The sequence below is a fragment of the Eriocheir sinensis genome, chromosome 11 (assembly GCF_024679095.1).
Source record: "Eriocheir sinensis breed Jianghai 21 chromosome 11, ASM2467909v1, whole genome shotgun sequence".
In the NCBI taxonomy this organism is placed as follows: Eukaryota; Metazoa; Arthropoda; class Malacostraca; order Decapoda; family Varunidae; genus Eriocheir; species Eriocheir sinensis.
The window spans coordinates 5,985,796-6,010,672 of NC_066519.1; the positions used below are offsets into that span (position 1 = coordinate 5,985,796).

The window sequence follows — 24,877 nt, forward strand, 5'->3', positions numbered from 1 at the left end:
AATATTATAGAACAAGATTTAAAGGCCTAGGAAAAAAATCTTTGTGACATTCCTCACATGCAAGCAGAAAGTGAATTTTAGTGCAGGCCACTATCATCATCCGGCACTTCAAAGAGGAAATAAGGGAAGACTTCCTTGCCTTTGTGCACGCCCAAGACCTCACCGGTAAAGGTTTAGCCTGGCTCCTTTTGTGCATCGTTGAAGACCTTGGATTGGACATGGCCAAGTGCAGGGGACTTGGTTTCGATGGAGCAAGTGCCATGATGGGAAAATTCAAAGGGTGTGCCGCAGTACTCATGAAGAAGTAGGCCTACACCCTGGCCAAGCCAATCCACTGCTCTAACCACCGGCAGAATCTAGTACTGACGAAGGCGTGTGACGTCAAGGAAGTGAAGATCGCTCTTCAAACACTGACTGAGGTGTACAACTTCGTTCATTCTTCGAATATGCGCAATCTCCGCTTCACAGAGGTTGTCAAGCTTACCTCGGCCAAGCGTGAAAAGCTTGTTCCCCTGTGCCCCACCAGGTGGATTGAGAGGCATGACGCAGTGCTGGTTTTCGTTGAATTTCTGCCTGTCATCGCTGTTTTCTCGAGGAAGAACTTGACGCCACTGCTGGGCTCCTTCTCATTGCCACACGTGTTCCCTGCTTTCTCGTTGGACTGGTTGTAGTGGAGTGTATATTGGCGCATACTCTCGAGCCGAGCCGAACTCTTCCGAGAAAAGATGGCAACCTGGTGTCAGCCTATGCCATGATTCGTGGCGTTGAGACCATTTTTGCCAAGTTCAGAGCAGATGCGGAGAATCATTTCCACGACGTGTTCATGAAAGCGAAAGAGCTTTTGGTCAAGGTGGGGTCATCGCATGACACCATCCCTGTGCCACAACTATGTGGACGACAGACCCACCAATCAAATGTTCCGGGCGAGAATGCTGAGGAGTACTATTGCTGGGCGGTGTACATTCCATTCGTGGACCACGTCTTGGCTGAGTTGAAGAGTCTGTTCAGCGACGACACAGTGCCTGTCGCACTTCAGCTCAAGCAACTCCTCAAAGGCCCTGAAACGGACGTTGCAGTTGTGCTTCAAGCGGTGAAGCTTTACGAGCTCGACATCGAATCCCTGACACTCGTGATGGCGGAAGCGGAGCGCTGGGCATTATCTGTTCCGGTCTTCCAAACTATCAAAGAAGCCCAGGCACACACCAGCACCAGCATGTTCCCCAATCTTGCCATTTTCTTGAAAACTCTGTTGACACTTCCAGTCTCCAACGCGGAAGCCGATAGATCTTTCTCAGCATTGAAAAGCTGAAAACCTATCTGAGGAGTACCGTCAGCCAAGAGCGCCTGAACGGACTTGCCCTCCTCTCTGTCCACTATGATATCCCCATTTCAGTCGAGAGAGTGATAAGCAAATTCGGCGAAAAAAAACGCAGACTACTCTTTGCTTAGTGAGGCACTTGTTGAATACTTGGGAATTTGTAAATATATTTCTTTAGATCAGCCAATCTTTGCAAATGTGTTACCTCAATCCCATGTAAAAGAAGCCCTATAAGAATTCCTTTTTATCTTCAGCTGTGTCTGATTTTACATATTAACTCTTTTTTTGTAAAGGTTAGGTTTGTAATTCATATATGACCTGTATTATGATCACCCTTGCTGCTTACACATCGAAATAAACATTCAGTTTTCTTCAAATGCTCGTATGGTGATGATTTCTTCCTGTTCAGATCTGCCTTTCACTGGTCGAATGTACAATTTGATTTGTTTCTTGTTATTGCTTGCCAGCTTAAATATTGATTGCACTTCATTATGTACAAGAAAAATTCATTTGTCACATATACGTTGATTGCTCTGGAGCTGCGGATTTTAAGCAAAGAACCGCCATCACTATCCATTGGTCTTCGCAGTTTTTAGGCTGTCGCTAACTTATGAAATTTTACCATCGTGGGCCCCCCCCCAAATTGATTTTCTGGATCCGCCCCTGCTTTAAGTATGAATAGTTTGAATAGAGCTTTCTGGGATTAGTAAATTAACAAGTCAACTAAGGATAAAGAAATTAAGCTGAAGTAAAGGGTGCAGAGTATCAGCAGCAGCATTAACAACATTCCCTTCTCCGCAGGTCCCCGGTGCTGTCCATGCGCAGCAGCAACAGCGGCGACAGCAAAAAGGTCTCCCAGGAGGACTCGGCCCACGCCAGCACCACCCGCTCTTCCTCCTCCTCCACTTCCTCCTCCTGTGAACGGAAACCCACCAAGAGAGACTCCTCCACATCCTCCACCTCCTCTAGAGGCTCACAGGTGAGGCTCATCAACCTGCCCACAGCCATACCTGGAGGCTGGGTGGCATTGCCAGGCACAGTGCAGTGACTCTGGAGTTTGATCACCGCTGCGCTGGCAGGACTCATTCACCACTATAAGATGTGCTCTCTAGTATTCAGTGTGCAGCCTTAGGCTGCGTTTACACCAAGCGAGTCGCGTCGAGTCGCGTCGCGTCGCGTCATGACGATTCATGACGCATCATGAATCGCCACCCCAGTTTTAACACTGATTTTGTATGGGTTTTGAAAGAAACCGTTTACACCGAATGCGTCGAGTCACGTCACGTCGCGTCGCGTCGAGTCGCGTCGAGTCACATTTAGGACTGGACCTATTTTGACGTCAGTCACAGCGAGTCTGCCGTGGTGTCTTGAAGTATGCTGGTGGAACACCTTATCAACTTGCACGCCTGTAGGTGTTGATTTTCCTAATGGAAGGTCCAGTCAACTCCACCAGCTTCTTGAAATTTTCATTTGTCATCCAAAAAAAGTTGTAGAATTTTTCTGGATAGTTTACCAGGTCTGGGAATAAATGACTGAAGCTTCCAAAATCTGGCCTCTTGGTGTTCAGATGATGCATCCAGATTCGAGCTCTATTTTTCCGTCTGCGACAACGAAGCCAGAGCAAAGCAGTTACTTCAGCAAGAGAATATGCATCCATTCTCCATGAGGTCAAATGGGTGACTGAGTACTTGACTTGACTCAGGTTGACGCAGTCGGTGTAAACGGAGATGCGTCAAAATTAATCGCATCAAATGACTTGACGTGACTCGACTCGACGCGACTCGCTTGGTGTAAACGCAGCCTTACTGTTAACACCTTTCTGAGGGCAGCAGGAAGGTGCCTCATCATGCAGTTAAATTTGAAAAAAATAGAATAAAATATCCCCACTTGTCAGAAGCCCTTGCCAAGTTTTCAGTTATTAGAATTTGTTGTATAGAGAAAACAAACATACACACAACAAACACACAAACATCCACCCACGCTGTCATTATGTCTTGCAGGTGCAGGTCGCTGGCGCCGGCACGATGGAGCGGGAGATGGCCGTATTGGGGGAGAAGATGGCAGAGCTGGCCCAGGAGTGCGAGGAGCTGGAAGCAGAGCGGCGGGGCGGCCCCAAGGAGGTGGAGGCCCCGTACAAGGTTCCTCTTGAAGTGCAGCAGAAGCAGCAGCAGCAGGCACTACAGCAACAAAAACGGTCTCCAGCCAAAGGGTCAGTCTCTGGGCGGCCGCCAGCCAGGCCGCCGCCGCCCCCTGGCTCAGAGTCGGAGCACATCTACGAGTCCATCCCAGACGTGAGCGAGTCTGACGAGCCCATCTACTGTGTCCCGTATGAACCCGGCGGTGGCGGCAGCGGCCGCCGCCGCACGCCAGGCCGCGCCAGCACCCAGCCCCGGCCCCAGGGCCACCAGAAGGCCCTGCAGCCCCAGCCGGCCCAGTCTGGCCGGGCAGGCCGGGGCAGCGGCACCAGCAGCAGCAGCGGCGGCAGTGTGCGTGAGCGGCGGGCGGCAGAGCGGAAACAGTCCGTGGAGAAGTGGATGAGGGAGAACCCTCACCCTCGCTCCCCCCCTTCCACCAAGCCATCACCAACCCCCCCGAAGCCCCAGGAGGAGCGGGACTCCTCCTCCGCCTACAACACCGGGGACTCCACCGGGAGCACCCACCAGCCCCCCACACTGGAACTGAGCCTCGGCCAGGACCCCGCCCTCAGGCAGTCCACCCTCACCCTCTGCCCGCCCACACACGACCAGTCACTCCAGGTAGGCACCAGGCACCCCGAGGCCACACTCCCTGAGTCAGGCCAGTGGTGGCACTGGTGGGGCGGAGCAGCAATTCAATTCAATCGCTATCAGTACATTAGCGCATGGACGAAACAAAGTCCTTTACTTTCTATCTCAGATAAAAACAATGTAGTAATTATTTTCACCAATGTGTGTGTGTGTGTGTGTGTGTGTGTGTGTGTGTGTGTGTGTGTCTGTGTGTGTGTGTAAGTGGGTGGGTGGGTGTGGGTTGTGTGCATGTATGAGTGCAACATATCACTTTTGTGACAAATGAGTGAGTGGGGTGGTATGGCTGCATGTTCCCTTTTGATTCATTTCTTCACACAAAGACTCGCTGCACCTTCAGCCAAGTGTTCCACCAGCACCAGCAGCAGCTGGCCCAATCCTCACTTTCCTCCTCCTCCTCCTTTCAGGTGAGCCTTGAGTCGGACACATACTCCGCCATCTCCTGCGACAGCTGCCGCCGCTGCATGAGGCTTCCGCCCCTCCATGCGTCCCTCCCACAGAAGAGCAGCGGTGCGGGGCGGAGTCAGGACTCAGACCACGCCTCCACCGCCCCACCCCCCCATCCCCCCACACACAAGCCCCCCGGTGCTCCCCCAGACACGGAGAGCAACAGGAATTACGTGACCTTCCTGCCGGCCCAGACCATGTACACCAACGCCGCTAATCTGCAGCAGACCATCTGGCTCCAGCAGCAGCTCTTCCGGCAGGCCCTCACCAGGGACACCAGCGCCCCCTCCACCCCCACCTCCACCCCACGCGGCCTGCCCCCCCGCGCCCCGCCAAGAGCCCACCATGACCAGCCCGTCAAGATGGAGTGGAAGGTGAGGCGCAGTGGTAGTAGTAGAGCAGTAGTAGCACTGGTAGTTGTAATAGTAGCAGTAGTAGGGCCAATGAACCTCAAGATGGAGTGGAAGGTAAGGCATGGTAGTAGTAGTTGTAAGTTGTGGCAGTAGTTGTAATAGTAGTAGTAGTAGTAGTAGAAGAGCCAATAAAGTGTTACAAATGTACTTCTCATGGCATGACTTCTAGTAGATAAAGGTAATAATAATAGCACTAGATACAATAGTATTAGTAATTAGGACAAAGATTATTCGCTATTCAGTTTTGATCAAATCTTCAAACAGGGTTGACACTTTTAAGCCTTTGGTTCACAGGACAGCAATGATAAATACTTTGAGGCAGAGCACGGTATTGATGCTGTGGCAACCAAAACATAGTGGAGGGCAGACACACTGTGCTTTCCCTCCAAAAGTCTACTGTTATCAGAGTCTCCTTCAACACAGGGAAAATGTCACTTAGAAATATGTGGAACTGCTGCATATAATTGTGTAAAATTTTCTGAACAATTTTAATCAAGTTCAGGTTCAGGTTTCAGGCTTCAATTTATTCCTTTGTTGAACTCACTGATTAGACTCATTAAAAAGTAAGAGCTTCTGAACAGTTTTTTTAATATTAAGTTTAGGTGTCTACTTTTAAATGCATTGTTATCTGGGGTCTAAAATTTATTCCTCCATCAAACAAAACTTAACCTTGGTCATCTTAACACTAGATTAATTTAATATAAGACATCCGCAATACACTCTTGTACACTGCTTGTACCCTTAATTACCCCCTACTCATAACAGGTACTCTCTTTAATCATCCTCCTCCTCACCACACTAATTCCTCCATTGAACAAAACACAGCCTTAGGGAGACAGTTTTACACTACAGTACCCTCTCGAGTTTCGCGCTTGCTTCATTCCGAAGGTATGGCGCTAAACTCAAGGATCTCGAAACTCGAGGTATTGAAATCCATGTAAAAGCGCTTATTGGTTCCGCCGACCCATGGAAAATAATGACTTTTTCTGACTTTACTCCCTTGTTATCACAATTTTTTCGACTTTACTCCCTTGTTTATCTCAAAATACGTACCTTGTTAATAGGCAGAAAATGTGAAGTAAGAACAGACTGTTTTTAAGCCCCAGTTGAAGGCGGCTGCCTTACAATTGGCTGGCAATTCTGAATACACGCTTGTGATCCACGTGGTGTCGTCTGCTAAAGTAAGGGCGGTCGCTAGCAGTCACCCGTGGGACAGTTGGACAAACCTATATTTTTCTGGAAGTTTTCTGTGTGTTATGAAACAATCTGCTAACTCTTTCTGTTAAAAATCGTGAAATTGAACGTAAACCGCTGCCGCCGCCGCAAAATAGCTCGCAGAGAGGTTCAACTTGCTTGCTGTTTCCATATTTCCCTCAGCGCTCACAAAGATCACAAGCGGACAGACTAGAACAAAACCAGGCAAATTAATACTTTTAAAGCTGTGTATTCCCACAGCGTGCATGCGTGGTGGACAGAAGAATGACTAATTTCATCGGGGAGATATTTCTCGCAACACCGGCCAGTGTAGTGGAACTTCTTCTTTTGACTTGTAATGCTTTGTATCACTTCTTAGGTCCTCCTTCTCCACACTTTTATACTTCACAACATGCACTTAGGGCCGCTTTCACAGTCATTTTGTTTGTTTTGATCGTTACCAATGGCGGCGATCGCTGCTTTAGTATTTCCAAGTGAAACTGGCCGATCGGGTAGTGGCGGCTGCGGGGTTAGCCTAGCCCCGCACTTACCACACACTCTCAACATCTCTCGCTTCGTCTGCAGCCGCCACTACCCCATCGGCCAGTTTCACGTGAAATACTAAGCGGCGATCGCCACCATTGGTAACGATCAAAACAAAGTAACTGTGAAAGCGCCCCTTAGTTACTTAACAGTGCACACTTGTACACTTCACCCTGAACTTAGGTGTTTTTCTGTCCTTTTCTTTCCCTGATTTTGCTTTTCTATGCCCTTTCTGGCTATTTTTCACTATTACTTCTCACCATCGCTGCCATGCATTACAGATCAGAAGAAGAAGAAGAAAAGGAAAACAACACCGAGAATTCTACAATTTTCATAGACTTGATATAGAGATTGTTGGACTGTGGTTCCACAGCACGGGGTGTTCTCTTATCTTGTTAGTTAAGTAGTAAGCAAAGCAGCTCTGCCAGTCCATTTTACGAGTCTATTGGTGGGCCATCTTCCACTGGTCCTCACTCCTCAGCCACTGCCGTCATCTGTTTGTTTACATGCAGCCGTTCGGTACCCACGCTCGTACTCACAACCGTTTTCCATTCATAAGGACAACCAACAATTAACTCGCTCCTGGTTGGGCATACGGGCAACCATGGTTGTCCATAGCCCCAATGGTTGGACACCACCTTTAAAGGCAGCACGCATGACGCCAACGGTAGGTAGACGTGACCCGTACATGTCAAAGCAACGCAAAGCTCGTGGTGGTAATGTGCGAAAGTCGTGACGGTAAGAATTTAGGACTAAGCGCTAAACTCGAGGATCGCGAAACTCGAGAGGGTACTGTAGATTACTTTTCTACAAGACGTCTGCAATACACGTTTACCCCCTTTACACCTTGCCACCTCATCCTCCTTGTCCTTTTCCTCTTCCTCCTCCTCACCACACACCCTACCTTACCCCTTACACCTTTTCTTCTTCTTGTTCCTCTTCCTCCAATTCCTTCACACCACACACCCAAATACTACACTTTACCTCCCCTTCCTCCTCCTCACCACACTCACTAACTCACCCCCCATCCTCTCCAGGTGAAGCGTCGGCCTGATGGCACTCGGTACATCACGCAGCGTCCCGTCAGGAGCAAGATTCTGAAGGAGCGTGCCATCAAGATCAACGAGGAGCGCGCCGGACTGACCACAGACGATGATGCCATGTCCGAGATGAAGGTGAGGGTGATGTAAGGAAGGGAGGAGGGTGATCAGGCGGTATAGAGGGGATGGGGAGGTGCTAAGGGATTGGAGGGTGTAAAAGGGACAGGAGGGAAAGGGGTTTGTGGAGGTGGTTGTGACTTGACCACTCCTGAAACTTTATTTGCATACTTCTTGATGGTTGTTTCACATTGCTGGGTTGGACAGCTGAGCACAGTCTTCACCACAGTGCTGAGGAGGGGCACAGTGTGGAGGAGTGGCTTGCAAAGAGTCTTCGTTTAATGCACAATTAACTCACCTGCATTGAAATTATCGAGGTCATCCATAGTCCAAACTCCTCCGTGGTGCAGTGGTTAGTGCGCCTAGCTATGAAGCCACATGCCCGGGTTCAAATCCCAGCCCTGGCAGATGCTGCACAACTCATCCAGTTCTTCATCCTCCTTTTGGAGTTGGTCGATGAATGGGCACCTGGGGAAACCTGGGGAAACCTGGGGAAGATGAACTGTGGTAACCCGGATGTCACACTGGCCCTGCGTCCCGGGGTAAAGAGCTCTCACCCACCGCAGGCTCAAGGCCTAATGGGATGGAGATGACCACTTAGGTCACGTGCAGCTATAGCATATGCACCCAGGTCCACCTTACCCTAGTTGAGTTACCATCATTTGCAGGAATGTGCTGCCATTAGAGGCATCGTGTTGTGGGTGCCATTCTGCTGAACAGTAGAATAAAAAAATTAGTGAGTTTATTGCAATACAGAATCAAGTGGCTGAATGAATTTCATCATAATCCACGCAGCAGAGCACACCACCACTTGGAGGCTGTGAATCTTTGGCAGCGGCTGAACTTCTACCTTGACCTTAGTGCGCTAACACTTCATTTTTTCTCAAAGCCCATCAGCTTCCATCCACCTTACGGAGCAGGTGGGCAGAGTACAACACTGAGCACAAAGTGTGAAGCAGACAGAGGAGCCACCACTGCCACACTTTGGCAAGCACAATATTGAGTTGATACTGTAGCATCCTCAGCCTTGGGCTAGGCACAGTATTTTGTTGTCTCCTCTGCTTGCCTGAAACATGGTGTTCATTGTGCTTGTTATACAATACTTAAAATAAATAGAGCATGCACCATGGCAGGCAAGCATCAGGCAAAGGGTGGTGTCAACCCACCTCCTCCTATGTGTCAGAGAAAGCCAGTGACCCAGTAGCCGGCATGAAGGACTTGATCCGCACAAGTGAGGTGCCCGCACATGGTTGCCATATGTGGCAAATATGAGGAAATTAAGAAAAGTGCCTGGCTGCTTTTAGGAGGAAGGGACCCCTAGCCCTTCATTATCTTTTGGGGTGGTCAGGGAGGTGCACAAGTGGCGCCTGCCCACAGAACCAGGCCGGGAATCAGGCTTTGGAGAGCTTTTGGAATGTCTAGAACCTTACTTATTAACACGTTACCCGCGTCTTGGTACACCGGTGTACCATTAACTACTTTCCTTTATGGGGAATTGGTACACCGGTGGCCCAAGCAAGATTAAACAAGGGTATAAATATAAATATTATTTTCTCATTTCTAAATACTAAGTGATCATTTCTTAGTGTTTCATGCATTAGTAAAGGGTATGGAAAAGTCGAAAATAATTGGAAAATTAAACAAAGTAATTTGCAATTCAATATATTTTTAATACAAAATGTTGAGACTCAAAAACTAAATATTAAATTCATTTTTCATATAAAAAGTAAACAATATATGTAATATTCAAAAATACAATCTCCCATGCAGAACTGGATAAGCTAAATTGAAAAATACGTATACTGACAATATAATTAAATTTCTAGGAATTTTTTACTATATTGAAAGTGATTAGTATGACTGCTGTGAGCAATACCACTCGTTGTTTTACACTTTGGATGGTTTTATTGCTTTTAATACTGAAATTAACATTTTAGGTAAATGAACAAATCTTTAAAATTTATAGGAAAATGCGTTATAGCACTGAAATCCTTTCAATAATCTTGAAAAACAAAAAATTAATCTTGAGTAAAGTAATATACATCCTGAACATACCAGTTTTCCTAATAGTGAAAAGAAAGTATTACTGACTTGTAATTTATGCACTGTGCTTCTCAGCAAAGCATGTTATACACAGGTGTGGTTTATCTTCACACTGAAAACAAAAGGTGTTTACTCTTCTAGCTTTGTTTCTAGCTATCTTGAATCCTTCAGAAAGAGATAATTTTCATAGCAGCCACGACACCTTTTCTTGTAGCTCTCTTAGGTCCATCTTTCTCAGTCAGTTTATGAAGATCTCTTTTTCCTGATATGACTCCAGGGCTTTTTCCAGGTCTAATTTTATCAGGTTCATCTCCAATGAGTGAACAAACTAAAGCCTCTCGAAATTGCAGCTGACTCATCTTAGCCCTAGAAAAGTACTGACAATGAAGAACCCAAGCATTTACAACTACTAGTCCAGTAATCAGTTCAAAGGCCAACTTTCTGTACCATTTTTTGCTTTTTCTCAGTGGACTATAGTAGGATGTGTACTGGTCAGAGACATCTACACCTTTTTTTGCCTTGTTGTATGCCATTACACTTTCTGGTTTGAAAACCTCTTCTTTACGCCTGTTTACCTTGCCGCTGGGAAATAATTGATCACTGTGTTCAGGCAGAGTTGAGATAGTCAGAACATTTCTTTTATCCCTCCATTTGAAAACTTTCACTCCATTGCTGTTTTCCTGTCCTTTCATTTCATTCTTTCTAAGTTTGCTTTCAGTGATTTCTTTTGGAAGGTACTTTCTTGTGCTCTTTAGGGTTCCACAAAGGTAAGTTTTCTTATCCAATAGGTACTCTGCTAGAGGCAGTGAACAGTAATAGTTATCAGCATAAAGAGTGGCACCTTGATCAAATAGTTCTTCACATAATTCTACTGTTAGACTTTCTGTGGAGTTTAGTCCCTGGCGCTTTGTTTGACTGCCTGAATGAATCTTGAAATTCCATGTATACCCACTTGGAGTGCATACCTTGTACAACTTGAAGCCATATTTATGTGATTTACCAGGAAGATAATGCCTAATCTTAGTTCTGCCCCTAAAGGGAACCATACTCTCATCAATCACAAACATGGAGCCTGGCTTGTAAACAGCCCGGCAGCGATCTCTGATGGCAGTGACCAAGGGTCTCAATTTGAATATTGGATCAGGTGGATCATTAACATCAGTATTATCCCTGAAATGTATACACCTAAGAAGGATTTCAAACCTCTCTCTGGTCATCACACTGCTAATATAAGAGCCAGCATACAGCTTGTTTTTACTCCAATAGCAAGATATTTCTGGCATACCATTAATTCCCATGTATAGAATTATACCAAGGAATTTCTTAATTTCATTCCTTGTTGTGGGTTTCCATGCATTTAGCCTTGACCTCCTTGTCAGTGGTGTTGCATTTATTTTTTGTTGGGCATATATATTTGTCTGAGAAACTATTGTGTCCAAAAGAGCATCCGTTATGAATAATTCATACATATGAATAGGCTCTGGTTTTCCAGTGACCGAGTTTACCTGAGGCAAAATGGCCAGCTCTTCTCTGCCAGTAAAGGCATAGGAACGTTGTTTGGAAGAAACAGGCCCCCATACATGTGCAGGTGCAAGACTACTAGCAGATACAGAATCATCATCATCATCATCATCATCTGCTTCTCCTGTTTCATCTGCTCCATCATCATCTGTATCTCCTGCTTCATCTGCTCTATCACCTTCTGTGCCTCCTGCTTCATCACTTTCTTCGCTGGAATCACTGCTGCTTGAGTCACTCTCATTGGAGATGGTGAAATCTTCATCAGAGCTGTCTTCATCTTCAATACGGCTGCTATAGAATAACGAGGGATCCATTTCTGTAAACAAAAAACATGTAAAGATATCAATAAATCATCCTAATGAGACTAAGATCATTGCATAGTACTTACACATCAAATATTATCTATTTTATTCACAACTAATTGAATAATTGACATATATATTTATTGTCATTCACATTATTTACAAAAAAAATAAGTGGTACACGAGTGGCGCAAGACGCAATAGAACAATAATACATGCCAGTATGGCGAATTGGGCCACGGGTGGTACAAGGGGTGAGTTGTACACCGGTGGCCCAACACGCGATAGCAGAAAAAAATATTGTTACTCCGCGTGTTGGGCCACCGGTGAGACACCACTTTTATGAATGCATATGAGTCATAGGGATGGAGAGAAGGTACGTACGTGTTTTCGTCCCGATAGCTTCACTGTGACTGGCGGGAGAGCGGCGTGAAGGTTGCCGCGATGGGGGAGAGTCTTGGGTGTTGCCATAACGCGGGTAACGTGTTAAATGAACTCAGAAGCCTGAGGGTGGATATAGTGGGAGATGAAGAGGCCTGGCAGTGGTGAGATCATTGGTGGGGGTACACCTACTAATGGTCTGGCATGAACAATGGTGCCCATCTTATGGGGCAGCTATGGACTTCTCCAGCAAACTGCATCCATTTGTGGTTGAGGTCACTCTGAATATATTGTGGGTGAGGCTATAGCACACCCTGAGCCTCATGTCTCTTGTTGCAGTGTACACTCCTACAAACTAGAGCAGGGTTCCCACTGTACTGTTCTGTAGGTGGCCGTAAATGATAATGACATCAATGATGTCATAAAACCAGCGGCTGTTCAATGCAGACAAGACAGATGCCGTCACGAGAAGTTTGTTGACAGACAAAGCACAGACCGCATGGACGGTAACGCTGTCTTGATTGCTGCCTTGTACTTGTTTCTGGGCCAGCCAGGAAGCAGCACAGGTTCTGGATGCACCGCCTATTACTGGAGAGGCCGCCTCGTGGAGGACGCAGAGAAGGTGGTTGATAGTGCGATGGTGTGCGCTGCTGTCACACTTACAGTTTTCAAAGGAAATTATTGATCACCACACGAAACAGACATACATAATGCAAAAATAATGTTTTGTATCCAAGTACTTCTATTTCATATTTTCATGACATCTAGAATATTCAACATCACTGCACGGTCACCAGCGCTGCCGTCGCTAGACAAAGTTACTCCATTTCATCTCTCAAACATTCAATGTCGGCCATCAACGGAGGATAAAACGACACCCGGTTCCCACTGTGGACTCTCATATGGGGAGGTTCGTGACATCATTACGTTGATGGCCACCATCAAAACGGAATGGTGGGATCTCCGCCCAACTATTGGGGAGCATAAGGGGGGTGTCACTGCACTCACTTACCATCTCCACCCTGGACAGTCCCCCTGAGCAAGTCTCCATACACCTTACCTTCCCATTCAAATCCCCTCACCACAGCCATGAGTTGTGTGGGTGCCCCCTTGGTGCCCTCCACTCAGGGTTGTTTCGTACTGAAACAACCCTATAAGCAGGATCGATGATCGGAAGGTTCACCACGTGCCCATATAGCCAGAGTTTGTGTTCCTGGATTAAGTTTCATGATGAAAGTTGCTGGTTCAACACAAAGTCTTTCCAGTAATACCCTGTGATCCTACGAAGGCACTTGGTACCAAAGGCATCAACACGCCTCTCCAAGCCACTATCCAGTGTTCATGTCTCACAGCCATACAGTAAGACAGGGAGCACAAATGACAGGTTTGAATCTGTCACTTGCCGAGGTCACCAGAAATTTTACATACCTTGGAAGTGTAGTGCAAAAAATTGGTGGGTCTTACCAGGAAGTCACTCAGTGGATTGGCTTGGCCCTCTGTGTTGTGGACTCATCAACATGAGTATATGGCGATGTTGATATTTGTGCAGAACAAAGATCTGGATTTTCAATTTGCTTCTCCTTTGTCATATTCTATGGCTGTGAGATGTGGACTTTAAATAATGACAAAAAGGCAGATTGATGCTTCTGGTAACAAGTGCCTGTACAGAATCATGGGATATTGCTGAAATGATTTTGTGTCAAATCTGCAAATATTCCTTGGAAGCTATTACCTGCATAGTCTGTGAAGCCCAGAAGTTGACCCTGCTTGTCACCGGGATGTTTCTGTGAGAGACTGTACAGAGTGGAGGAGATCAAGGAGATGCCCACATGACCACATGACTCATGGCTGTGTCAAAGGGATTGGAATGGGAAGGGTAGGTGTGTAGTCATGGTTCAAGCAAGTGAGTAGGTCTGACTTGCCATGAGGTAATTACCATGGGAGGGGCCTGCATGGAAACTTGCCCAGAGGAACCCCAGGCTAAGGCAATGCCCCCTCCCCTCCTTGTGTATGCACCTATTTGTTGACTGTTTCTGTCAGCAATGATTTACAATGGTACCACACACATGCACTGTGACAATAGCACTGAGCACACCCAAGTAGTAGTGTTGTTTAGTTATGGATGGTAGGTACAGGTAACTTGGGTTACCATGGGCTTTGGTTCTGAGAGGCAAGTCATAAGACAAATTGGTTGTAAGTCAAAATTTAAATTAAGGAATATGATATAATATCAATGAAATGTCCTGCTGCCAATAGAGCAGTGTGCCCATTCCTCCTTCCCTCCTCCGCCCCCCCTCTGTCCTCATGTGCTTGCCCCGCCCCAGCCCTGCATCTGGTTGACCTGTTAAGTGTGCAAAGATGTTCAACATTAAGCAATGGAGTTACCGAGTCTTAGTTTTGCCAAGATAGCAGTATTAGTGTTTGTGAACAAAGGACACATAGTTATATGAATGGCCAGTATCACCTTCGTTGCATCTTTTTGCCTTCTGCGAATGTTTCATTCAGTTGCCCATAAGGACTGCTGCAGTAATGTCACGAGGGAGCTGTTGTTGTGGGAAGCCATGTTGGTTGCACAGTTGATGGACTGTCTGGCTTGGCTCCCCTCCCCACTGACCACCGCCTGCAGGGAGTGATGGGGCTAACAGGTAAACCCAACACAGCTGAGACTTGAGAACAGAGGAGATAACTTTGTGGACTCACTCCACCCTTCTTCGATTCACGTGCCAGCCAAATGGAGTCTGGTAAATCAAACTGTATGGTTGTATAGCTGACTGTAGCAAGAGCAGTACTCACAGCTTGAGTTCCACAGGCAAATGAGGAGGAAGTGTGGGTGGGCTGGGGTAAGGTGAGCATGGGAGGACAACAGCAGTGTATGGGGGTGGGGAGCTTTGTAAACAAATGGCTGCTCTACCCGTGGCAGGATATTTGAAGTGGCAACCCTTAACCATATATTACTGATATTATTGGCCTGTTCGTAATTGCAAGTGGTTGTAAGTCACATACATCATAACGAGGACTATCCGTATTAAATATGAACATATTATACCTTTGTAAAATGCAAACAAACTGCAATTGAACTACAAGCTTGTTAAAGACTGCCTGTGTCAAAGTACATAAAGGTAGTCCTCAAGTGGATTATGACCTTTCATTTATGACCAGCCCAATATTAGTTAATACTTGGTTTAAGTAATGAGCTGACATTTCAAATATCCTGCCGTGGGTAGAGCAGCTGTATGTTTACATATAAATCCCACACTTCCTACCTCCCCCCCCATCCATACCCCGCCACTGTCCACTCACGCTGGGTGAGGCAGGAGGGGGAAGGGTGAGTGGCTGGGCCAGTCCACCCACGCTTCACGCTTAGTTGCCTGTGAAACTCATGCTGTAAGCACTCCAACACTACAGTCACTAGTCGCTACTCTATCAGTTTATAGGCCTACAGTCTGCTAAACAAGCATGCTGCTAGATTCAACATGCCCCAGTTGGCTAGCACTCTAGCTGAGCAAAGGTAGAGTGAGTTTACCCAGTTCCCTGCACTGTTTACAAGCCTGAGATGCATTCAGCTCACCCATTAGCTGCCACAACTCCCCACACAATGAACAACATGTTTCAGGCAAGCAGAGGAGACAAAATACTGTGCCTAGCCCAAGACTGAGGATGCTACAGTAGCAACTCAGTAGTGTGCTTGCCAAAGTGCGGCAGCATTGGCTTCTGTGTCTGCTTCACATTTTGTGCTCGTTGTTGTACTTTGCCTGCCTGCTCCGTAAGGTGAAAGAAAGCTGATGGGCATTGTGAAAGGCATCTCACAATCTTCCCACAGCAGCTCTTACAGGCGATTGTTCACCAGAAACAGCAATCATAGTTGAACAAAACATTCACAGACGGTAAGAAGATGCAGCAGAGGTGATACTGACTACTTATTTAACTACAATGTATCCTTTGTAAGCAATGTGCTCCCCCCCTCCTCCCTACAACACAGCACAGTGACTTGGTGGGGCATTTGGCTAACACCACCACCTTGGCACAACTTGGTAGCTCAATTTTGTAACATTGCACAACACTGTGTGGCTAAAGGGTCAACCAAGTGCAGGGCTGGGGTGATGCAAGCTTGTGAGGACAAAGGTGGGGGAGTAGGGAGGACTCAAGGCCCAGACATTTGAATAATATTTCTATGTAAATTTCGACTTACATCTGGCCTGTTGGTCCCAAACCTTGCTGTAACTCAAGTTCTACTAGTACTACAGATACTTGTGTTAGTCATGTGTTGGTTTACAAAGTTAGACGCCCCATTACCAGCCTGCTGCGGCCAGCCGTGACTCACCCACTCTCCCTCCACAGCTTGGCCGCTACTGGAGTCGGGAGGAGCGCAAGCGTCACCTGGAGAAAGAGCGAGAGCGACGGCGGCGACATGAGCTGCTGCGTCGCCAGCACCAACAGCAGCAGCCCCAGCCCCAGGCAGCACAGTCCCAGGCCCCTACAGCACACCTTCCCCCTGAGGAGCCCGTGCAGCCGCCCCCACGTCCCAGCACCCTCGAGAACGGCCTTCACCAGGCGCTCTGGCGGGACCACTCCAGCAGAAGGAAGACCTCGGCCACCCTGGACGCCTCCCACAGGAAAGTGTCGTCCTCCAGGAAGCGTGAGCCGGAGGAGCCGCCCTATGGAGTGAGGACGCCCGTGGTGCCGCTCAACCCGCCCCCGCCGCCACACCAGGCCGGCCAGCAGCTGGTGAAAGGCCTCCTCTCCGTCACCACCGTCTGAGGGCACACCAAGACCTCGCGTCACACGAGTTACTTATAAGTGATACCGATCGCTTCCTTCCTTTGGGTGACGCAGCCGCTGCACAGGTGCACTCTGACCCCTAAACACGAAGCACTTGCCATGTGCGGCCTGGTCCGGTGACCCAAGGGGAGGAGGGACCCACAATAGATCAGAGCATGTGACTACACCAGCATCTCTCCTTGCTCACACTGTTTCTCTAACCTCAGAGTGAAGCAGGTTGTGGCAACACTCACTCGGTTCACTCTCGAGTGCAGCGCAATCGTTGCCGCGCCGCCTGCACCCACTGGGCCTCCCACGTGCATTGTTCAGAGACATAATCTGGCCCTGCAGAAGGAAAAATTGCTGTTTTATACAAACAATTGACTGTCTCATTGTGATAAAAATCCACATGTTCACTTTGATAAACATGTAAATACTGAGACACTTCCTTTGCCTACAAACACAGCTTCTAAATTCATCTGAGAAGAATTTTCAGTCTTCAGCTTCACCGGACAATCATTGAACCTTCAGGCCACTTGCTTTGGCACTCACTGTATCCTGCACAGTTCTTGAACAAATTTGTAGTACTAAACATTTTCATAGTAAACATGACTATAAAACAAAGTTTTGCTTTTAAAGGAATGTAATAATATCATTTTAATCTTATCAAATTTTTTTTTAAATTCTGAGACTGAAATATATCCTTGAGCAAAGTTTATGCAAGACTCTCCACACCCACGCCCTCACCGCCAGTGTCCAGCGGCAGCCTCATGGTTTAGGGCTGAGCCTGTTCCCAGGACACAAGCTTTCCTGGCTTAGCGTGCGAGTTCCCTATGGAGGACTTGCTATTCACTACGGAGACCTTGCTATTCACTGCATTGAGTAGACCATCTTCGTGTGTGTGCGTGTGTGTGTTGGCGCTTCAGTAGTCACAGCGATGCCCAGCCGTTGCTCTCCCTCCCTGGCCGAGGTCTTGTGTGTATCCCCACCCTGAGGCTGATGGTGACCGCTACCCTCGGGCACCCCTGGAGGCATAATGAATGACAGCTGATCTACCAAAAACTCCAAACTCCCTCCCTCGCCCTCCTCCACCCGGCACCCCAGCTGTTAACGTTAGCTCTATAGTGCAACCTAGTTCTCTTCATAAGTTTCTTGTAAATAAGTGGTTTGTACAGGAGAGAATGGAGCAGTGTGTCATAAAGAGAATGGTTTGTGCATCCTTTGTAAACAGGTTGAGGCTCCTAATTTGCACCTGTTGTGAAGCGATGCTCCAGACAGAGGCTGCACTCACCTCCGATGCTGAGTGATGCTAGGAACAGACTGCAGCCACTCGCTCACTCCCGGCAGCTGAGTGAAGGGATAGATGAAGCATGCTTGCCCCTTCACTGTGGAGGGGCAGAGCAGCAAAGGCAGGCAAAGTCCTCTTCTTCCTTCTGCAGCGTGATAGAAGGCAGCGTTCTCACCCCTGCTTGCCTGGAGTGGCCACCGGCAACACCCTGGAAAGATAAGAGTGTGTACAGGGTGTGCTGCCCACCTGTGAGCACCTCTGCACGCAGCACGTGTCAGGAGAAACACTGCTTTGGAATATTGACCTTCAGCTTGAATATAAAGTTTGAATATAAAGTATCAAAATGATCATTTATTTGCACAATATTTTCTATAACCACTCAAAATGACTCAAGTTTTTCCCTGACACATGCACTACTGTAAAGGGTGCCTAAGAGGTGGTAGACCAAGCCATGCCCACATGACCCAGGCAGGGCGGTGGGTGGACAGGCAGGCAGAAAGACGCAGCATTTCCCAGCCAGTGCATGGGTGCCAGTGTTCCTGGGCCGGCACCCAATAGTTACCATGAGACACAGCCACCCTCACACCCTCCAGCCCACAAACGCTGCCACTCCCATGCACTCGCTGCCCAGACCAGAGACACAGAACAGTCTCTGGCAGCCCTGTGAGCATTACACTCTTGGCTCGGCTCCACCAGCAAGTTTTGTACATAACACTGAATGCTGCTCACTCAACTCGTCCACACGTGTGCACCATCATATATGTATGTGCACACACACACACACACACACACACACACACACACACACACACACACACACAGTCTAGCAGAGGAGATGGTGTTTGCAGACAACATACAGAGCTTTAAAAACAAATAAAGAAATGTATAGAAAAATTTATCAGGAGGCTGAATATAACTTGTATAGCTCATCCCTGTTAAGAAAATATAAGACTACACACACACACACACACACACACACACACACTGTTTTATACTTGGTGTTTACATGTGTAATAAAAGCAAAAAAATCAACATGTCAGTGAATCAAGTCTACACACACATTGGAGGCGCCGCCGTGTCCCTCCAAGCGCTGGTCGGGTTTTGTATCTTCAGGATTTTGTCTGTGCCGCGCGCATCAAAAGCGTCATTCATCCGACTTTCTGTGGCTTCAAAGCATTGAGCACAGTTGTGTTTCCTACATAGCTCTTCTTTTTGTTGTTGTTGTTGTTCCTGCAAGGCTGAGGGTGTGCTGGCCAGTCCATGTGCACCACACCACTCCAGTTACCTATCACAACCGGGGGAAATATAACTTTGAAAATGGTGGACTTACAAATCTGCTTCTGCACTGCACTTACCATCCCTTGTCTGGCATTCACAACATGACTCCAGACCGAAGGACCAGTAAATGTCGTGCTGCTCCATACACTGAAGCAGCCACCCTGACAGTCCCCTTGTGAACTGTGGCAGGAGAATGAAGCTCGGCCATGGTGAAGGTTGACATGCATTCTTGACTCTTGGCAGTACAGGATTTCCTTCATAAACCTCAACTCAAGTTTTCCAGAGTGCCACCATATCAACAACAATTTGCACTTAAAAATAATTATACAAAATTGATCCCCTTGAAGCTGCCTTCAGGAAATAATGGAAAAAAATTTACCCCGCTCTTAAAAATAATTGCAAAAAGTTGATCCCCTAAATTTACCGTTAAAAAAAAATACGGTTAAAATTTGATCCCCTAAATTTGCCCTTCAGAAAATAACTAAAAAGTCAACCCCCAAATTTGCCCACCAGAAAATAATGGTAAAAAAATGACCCCTTACATTTCCCCTTCAGAAAAAAAAATCATAAAAAGCAGACTTCTAAATACGCCCTTCAGAAAATGAGTAAAAAGTCGACCCCTGAATCTCCCCTTGGGGAAGTAATGAAGAGCCCTGCCTACCCACACACGGCCACGGCAGGTCCCTGGGTGAGCAAGGTAACTGGAGCGGAGGGCACGGACTGGCCACCACAGCCCAGTCCGCTCCGTCAGGCCACTGTGTTCGCCGAGGCAGCAGCCGCCCCACGCCAGCGGCCGCCACACCACTAGTCTCCCTCTCTTCCCTCCCTTGGTGATTTTAAAAATTTATGCATACTCTATATTGATGTATATTTGTGTATAGGAACAAAAAAGCTTTATATTGAATATGGCAGTTTAAGAATATGTTATGCTTGAAAGTAAATCATTGATATTTAGTATGGATTTTCTGTCTCCTTTTTACATGGTGCATTGTCCTCTTTGGTTGCTGTGAGTGGCAACAGCTATTTGGTGTGTGTGTGTGTGTAATTCACCACGGCATGATCACATGTTGGACTTGTAATCGCCAGCAGGTACCCTCCTGACATGAGCAAGTGCTCTTTATCGTCGATCTCTGGGTACTGCCGGGACTTCACACACCACACACCCCATCCCCCTTGCTCAAGGGGGGACAGTAACCACTCCTATAATCAACGGAAAGAATCTGGCCTGAGCGGGCTCAAACCGCCGCCCTGTCAGGCCGTGAAGCCTGGCAGCGCAATGCTCTAACCAGTTGTGCCACGGTGTGTGTGTGTATGTGTGTGTGTGTAATTCACCTCTTGGTCTGCTGCGGGTCTCTCTCAAGACAGCCAGCCGTTCCCCTACAGAAGAGCACAGAGCTCATAGTACTGATCTTCGGGTAGGGCTGAGACCACTCACACACAACACACCGCGACAACAAGGTCACAACTCCTTGCCTTACGTCGCGTACCTACTCACTGCTAGGTGAACAGGGGCTACACGTGAAAGAAGATGAACCCAACTTATTTTCACCCGGCCAGGGAATTGAACCCCAGTCCTTCCGGTTGTGAGATAGATGCTCTATCCACTCAGCTACCGGGCCGTGTGTGTGTGTGTGTGTGTGTGTGTGTGTGTCAGCAAGGGGAGTGGACAGTGGAGTGGTGGAATGAGTGAAGTGAGCTGCTCTTGAGATGCTTGGGGAATGTTAATAAGGATAAGTTTGTGACTAATGCATGAGAACAAATTGAAAGGAAATGTTACCAACAGAGGACCATCATTACAATGGATCAACAGAGCAGATGAGTATTGCAAAGTTGGCAGGGAAGGGATTGAAGAAACAGTGTATGTGTGTATGTGTGTGTGTGTGAAAAATTGCAGACTTCAGCCATGGCCCTCTTGAGCAGGAGTGAGGGAAATGTTACCAGGAAAAGACCACAAGTAAAATGGATTAGCATAATAGATGAATATTGGAAAGAGTTAGCAAGCAAGAAATTGAAATAAGCAGAGAGTGTGTTAGAACAGGAAACATTGGAGATTTCAGACATGCTCCCCTTCAGCAATGTTCCCATATATAGTCACATGGGCACAAGCACCAATTTCAAAAAGCATGAAAAGCCTAGTTAAAGTTAGACTCATCTATACCTACTATGCACTATCTAATGTTATGTGATGAGGTTTATGACGACCCATTGGCCCACTTGCAGCTATAGTGGATGCCCTCAACTTAACCTGAACTTTTATTATCTCCCAGAAAGCTTACTAAAACACAAAATGCTCTAATGATTTTCCATGTCGAGAGCAGACCATTAATGTACACAATACCATCATACATTGCTCCCTCGCCCTCGTCTACCCACGCTTTCTTCTCTCGTTACTTACTCACTTACTTCATCTCTTTCACAGTTGGTCTTTCTTTGGTATTCTTTCCCCCAGTCTTGCTTTCATTCACTCTTTACAAAGTCATCCTCATTCATTGCTTTCACATGTCCAAACACCTCAAAGTACCATACTTCACCACTCAGCCACACAACTCACTCCCCTCACTGTCACACCCATACCAAGACTCATACACTCACACTATGTACTTCTTCCTGGACAGTATTACTTAGTCCTTGAAACTGTTCGAATTACATATCATCTTAAATTAGTCTCAATATAAAAGAGAAATAGATCCAGCTCAGAAAAGGGGAAATACTCGCATGATCAGCCAGAAAGGAAGGTCTCTACACAGTCAAGCAGAGGTACAACAGCTTAATGAAGTTGAGGGTCTTTCCACTCAGGCGGGCCACTAACACAATATAGCCTTCCTTGTGCTGCCTTCCCCAAGGATCACAAACACCCTGCCACAGTTCAATTCTTTCCCCTCCATATATTCCACACCTACACAGGATTGAACTGATTCTTTTCAAAACTTATCCACTTCTTCACACAGCCACACTGTGCATCTTGCTTCTGCAGTCCACCATAACAATGATGACCCTCATGACGACTGTCTCATGCCCACAGTACCTACATACATGTTCCGCCTTCCTTGGCCATCCCCTTGATATCAGCTCCAACAAAATCCAGACCTTTTTCCCAATTAGCTTTCTGTGAACAACTTTAAAGAATAAATGGCTAAAATTAGCATTGTAATTTTCTCTGTTATATTATGGTACAAGAGGGCAATGAAAAAATTATATAACTGAAGTATGAGAAGGGAAGCATGTACTATGGGCTTGAGACAGTTATCATGAGGGTCAGTGTTATGGTGGATGGCACAAGCAAGATGTACCATGTGGCTGGGTGAAGAAGAGGTAGATGAGTTTAGGCAGCTCAGTCCTCTGTATAAGTATGGAATATATGGGGGGAAAAGTGTCCATGGTGTGCCAGGATGCTTGTGATCCTTGGGGAAGGTGGTGTAAGGAAAGCTATCGTGTCAGTGACCCGCCTCCACTGTACAACCTGCTGAGGCCCACAGGATGGTAAATTGCCCATCTTGACACCAGAATATTCTGTCTCCAATTAACAGAAATTTGACGAGATTCCCAAATGACCAAACAAGTCAACTTTTCTCACTTCTCATTCAAGGAAAAAATAAAAGATTTCTCAAGCACTGAATCACTGAAACTATATATGTGCTGAAGAAGTTAAAATAAATACACACTTAAATTTTCATAATTTTCATCATCTTACCTCAGCAGGCGAGTGTTCATCTTCTGTCTTCATATTGTGTTTCCAATGACACAACTTTGGTGAGGAAATGTCATATTCTTGACTGTGTTGTGTGACCGCTGCGCAGCTTCTGGCCTGGAAACAATAACAGCATTGAAAGGGAGAATGAAAAGCCCAGAAGGTTGGCTACAGGCTCACACAGACCCATTGGCGGATCCAAGGGGGGGCCCAGAAGGCCTGGGCCCCCCCATGGTCATGAGCGGATACAGGAAAATTAGCTCAAAAGCGTGCTGCGGCTATAACAACAAAACTCTAATACTAATGCCCCTTCCACCCCAAAAAATCCTGATATCAGGCTCCCCCAGACTTTTTTCCTGGATCCACACCTGCACAGACCCTAAGACATATGAAGGAACATTTGGTGTGATCTGCAGAGATGCAGCAAAGTGACTATGGAGAGGGCTCATGCACCATCATGCACTGTATAATTTTCACCAGACTGGGACTCTAGTACATCCAAGCAACATGAGACACACAATGGACAGGACCCATATCATGTTCTTGTAGGAGAAAAAAAATCCTAAAAATGTTTTGCAGAGGTTTGAGACATGACCAAATGATGATACAAAGGAATTTCTCCATCACTGCCATGAAGGTAAGAAACAAAGTTAGCTTGTGTTCTTGATGAGAAGCAATTGACCGACTCTGTCGTGCCGTTCATGGGCACTCTTTTAATTAATTATGTAGGTTCATTATACCTCAAAGTAGAATTAATTATTGATCATTTGAACCACAGAGTAAAATTAGTAGTTTATTCACCCAGTCTTATAAGGCACCATTATCGCACACAGGATCATCACCTGCCCAAGTAATATAGGTAATGCGACTTTAAGAATGTTACTTGAGGTAATTATTGTGTAGAGATTCTGATGGTGAACTAAGGGTCATTGGACAGGGTCCACTGATTAGAGGTTAGCTTACGTATCTTACATCACTAATTACACTTATAAATACCATGAACACAGGTTAACATTAACACCTTAAACTAACATGCACACATGGGAATAAGTAGCACCATCATAATTGTTTCCACCCACACGGGGAAACACAGACTCCACCATTCCACACCTTAATTAAGTCCTAACTAAAACTAGTGAGTGTTTGCGCTTATCCATTGTTACCCCTGAGAACGACACACATACCACCCTTTTGGCCTTCTCCTTCCTTCCTCTCTTCACACACCCTGCCACAGGCAATCCCCCACAACGCAGCTTCAAAAGTGTTTACTGCTGCATGTTGGCCTTGGTCTGGGAGACGCCCAGCTTCCCATCTGTCAGGCTTGCCTTTGGCGCACCTGAAAGGGGCGATGTCGCTCGTGAGAATCCCAGTCTCAGTTATAGTATTAATTATAGCCAAAGTGAGTTGAACACCGTGAACGGCTCTTTCCTCACCTGAAAGGGACGATGTCGCTCGTGGAGAGTGAGCTCGCTCCCACAAACCAGGGCGAGGAAGGGGCGTTGTTAGTCTCGGCCCCAAAACGTCTTGGTGTGACGTCAGGAATGACAAACTGATCGCATGTTACAGTGTTGCCACCTCGAAAAAAAAAAAAATGCACCGCATGCTGCACTGAAAAAGTACTATTCGTACCACTAAATTTAAAAAATGTACCACAAAATGTACCACTTTCTATTTAATGAAATAATTATGATGGTTGATAAGGTAATGTAGCTACAAATTCTTGGTAATCAATGCGAGAAGGGAATACATCCATTGTTTACTTT

The 24,877-nt window shown here is 46.6% G+C and overlaps 1 protein-coding gene and 1 long non-coding RNA gene across 2 annotated transcripts in view; one reads left to right on the plus strand and one right to left on the minus strand.

The window, feature by feature from the left end:
- The window catches only part of LOC126996800 (PDZ domain-containing RING finger protein 4-like), a 35,601-nt gene extending 15,221 nt beyond the window's left edge, over positions 1-20,380 (plus strand). Inside the window, exons 6-10 of the mRNA XM_050857663.1 lie at positions 2,120-2,297; positions 3,319-4,074; positions 4,509-4,922; positions 7,736-7,873; positions 16,441-20,380. Coding sequence (XP_050713620.1) covers positions 2,120-2,297; positions 3,319-4,074; positions 4,509-4,922; positions 7,736-7,873; positions 16,441-16,860 — 1,906 coding nt within the window. The 3' untranslated portion in view covers positions 16,861-20,380. The remainder of the gene's footprint in view (positions 1-2,119; positions 2,298-3,318; positions 4,075-4,508; positions 4,923-7,735; positions 7,874-16,440) is intronic.
- Positions 18,218-24,505, minus strand: LOC126996801 (uncharacterized). Its single transcript, XR_007751611.1, has 3 exons — positions 24,299-24,505; positions 23,118-23,231; positions 18,218-18,356 (listed from the first exon to the last, which is right to left on the minus strand). It is a non-coding gene; the product is annotated as an uncharacterized LOC126996801 (long non-coding RNA).
- Between the last annotated feature and the right edge of the window lie 372 nt (positions 24,506-24,877).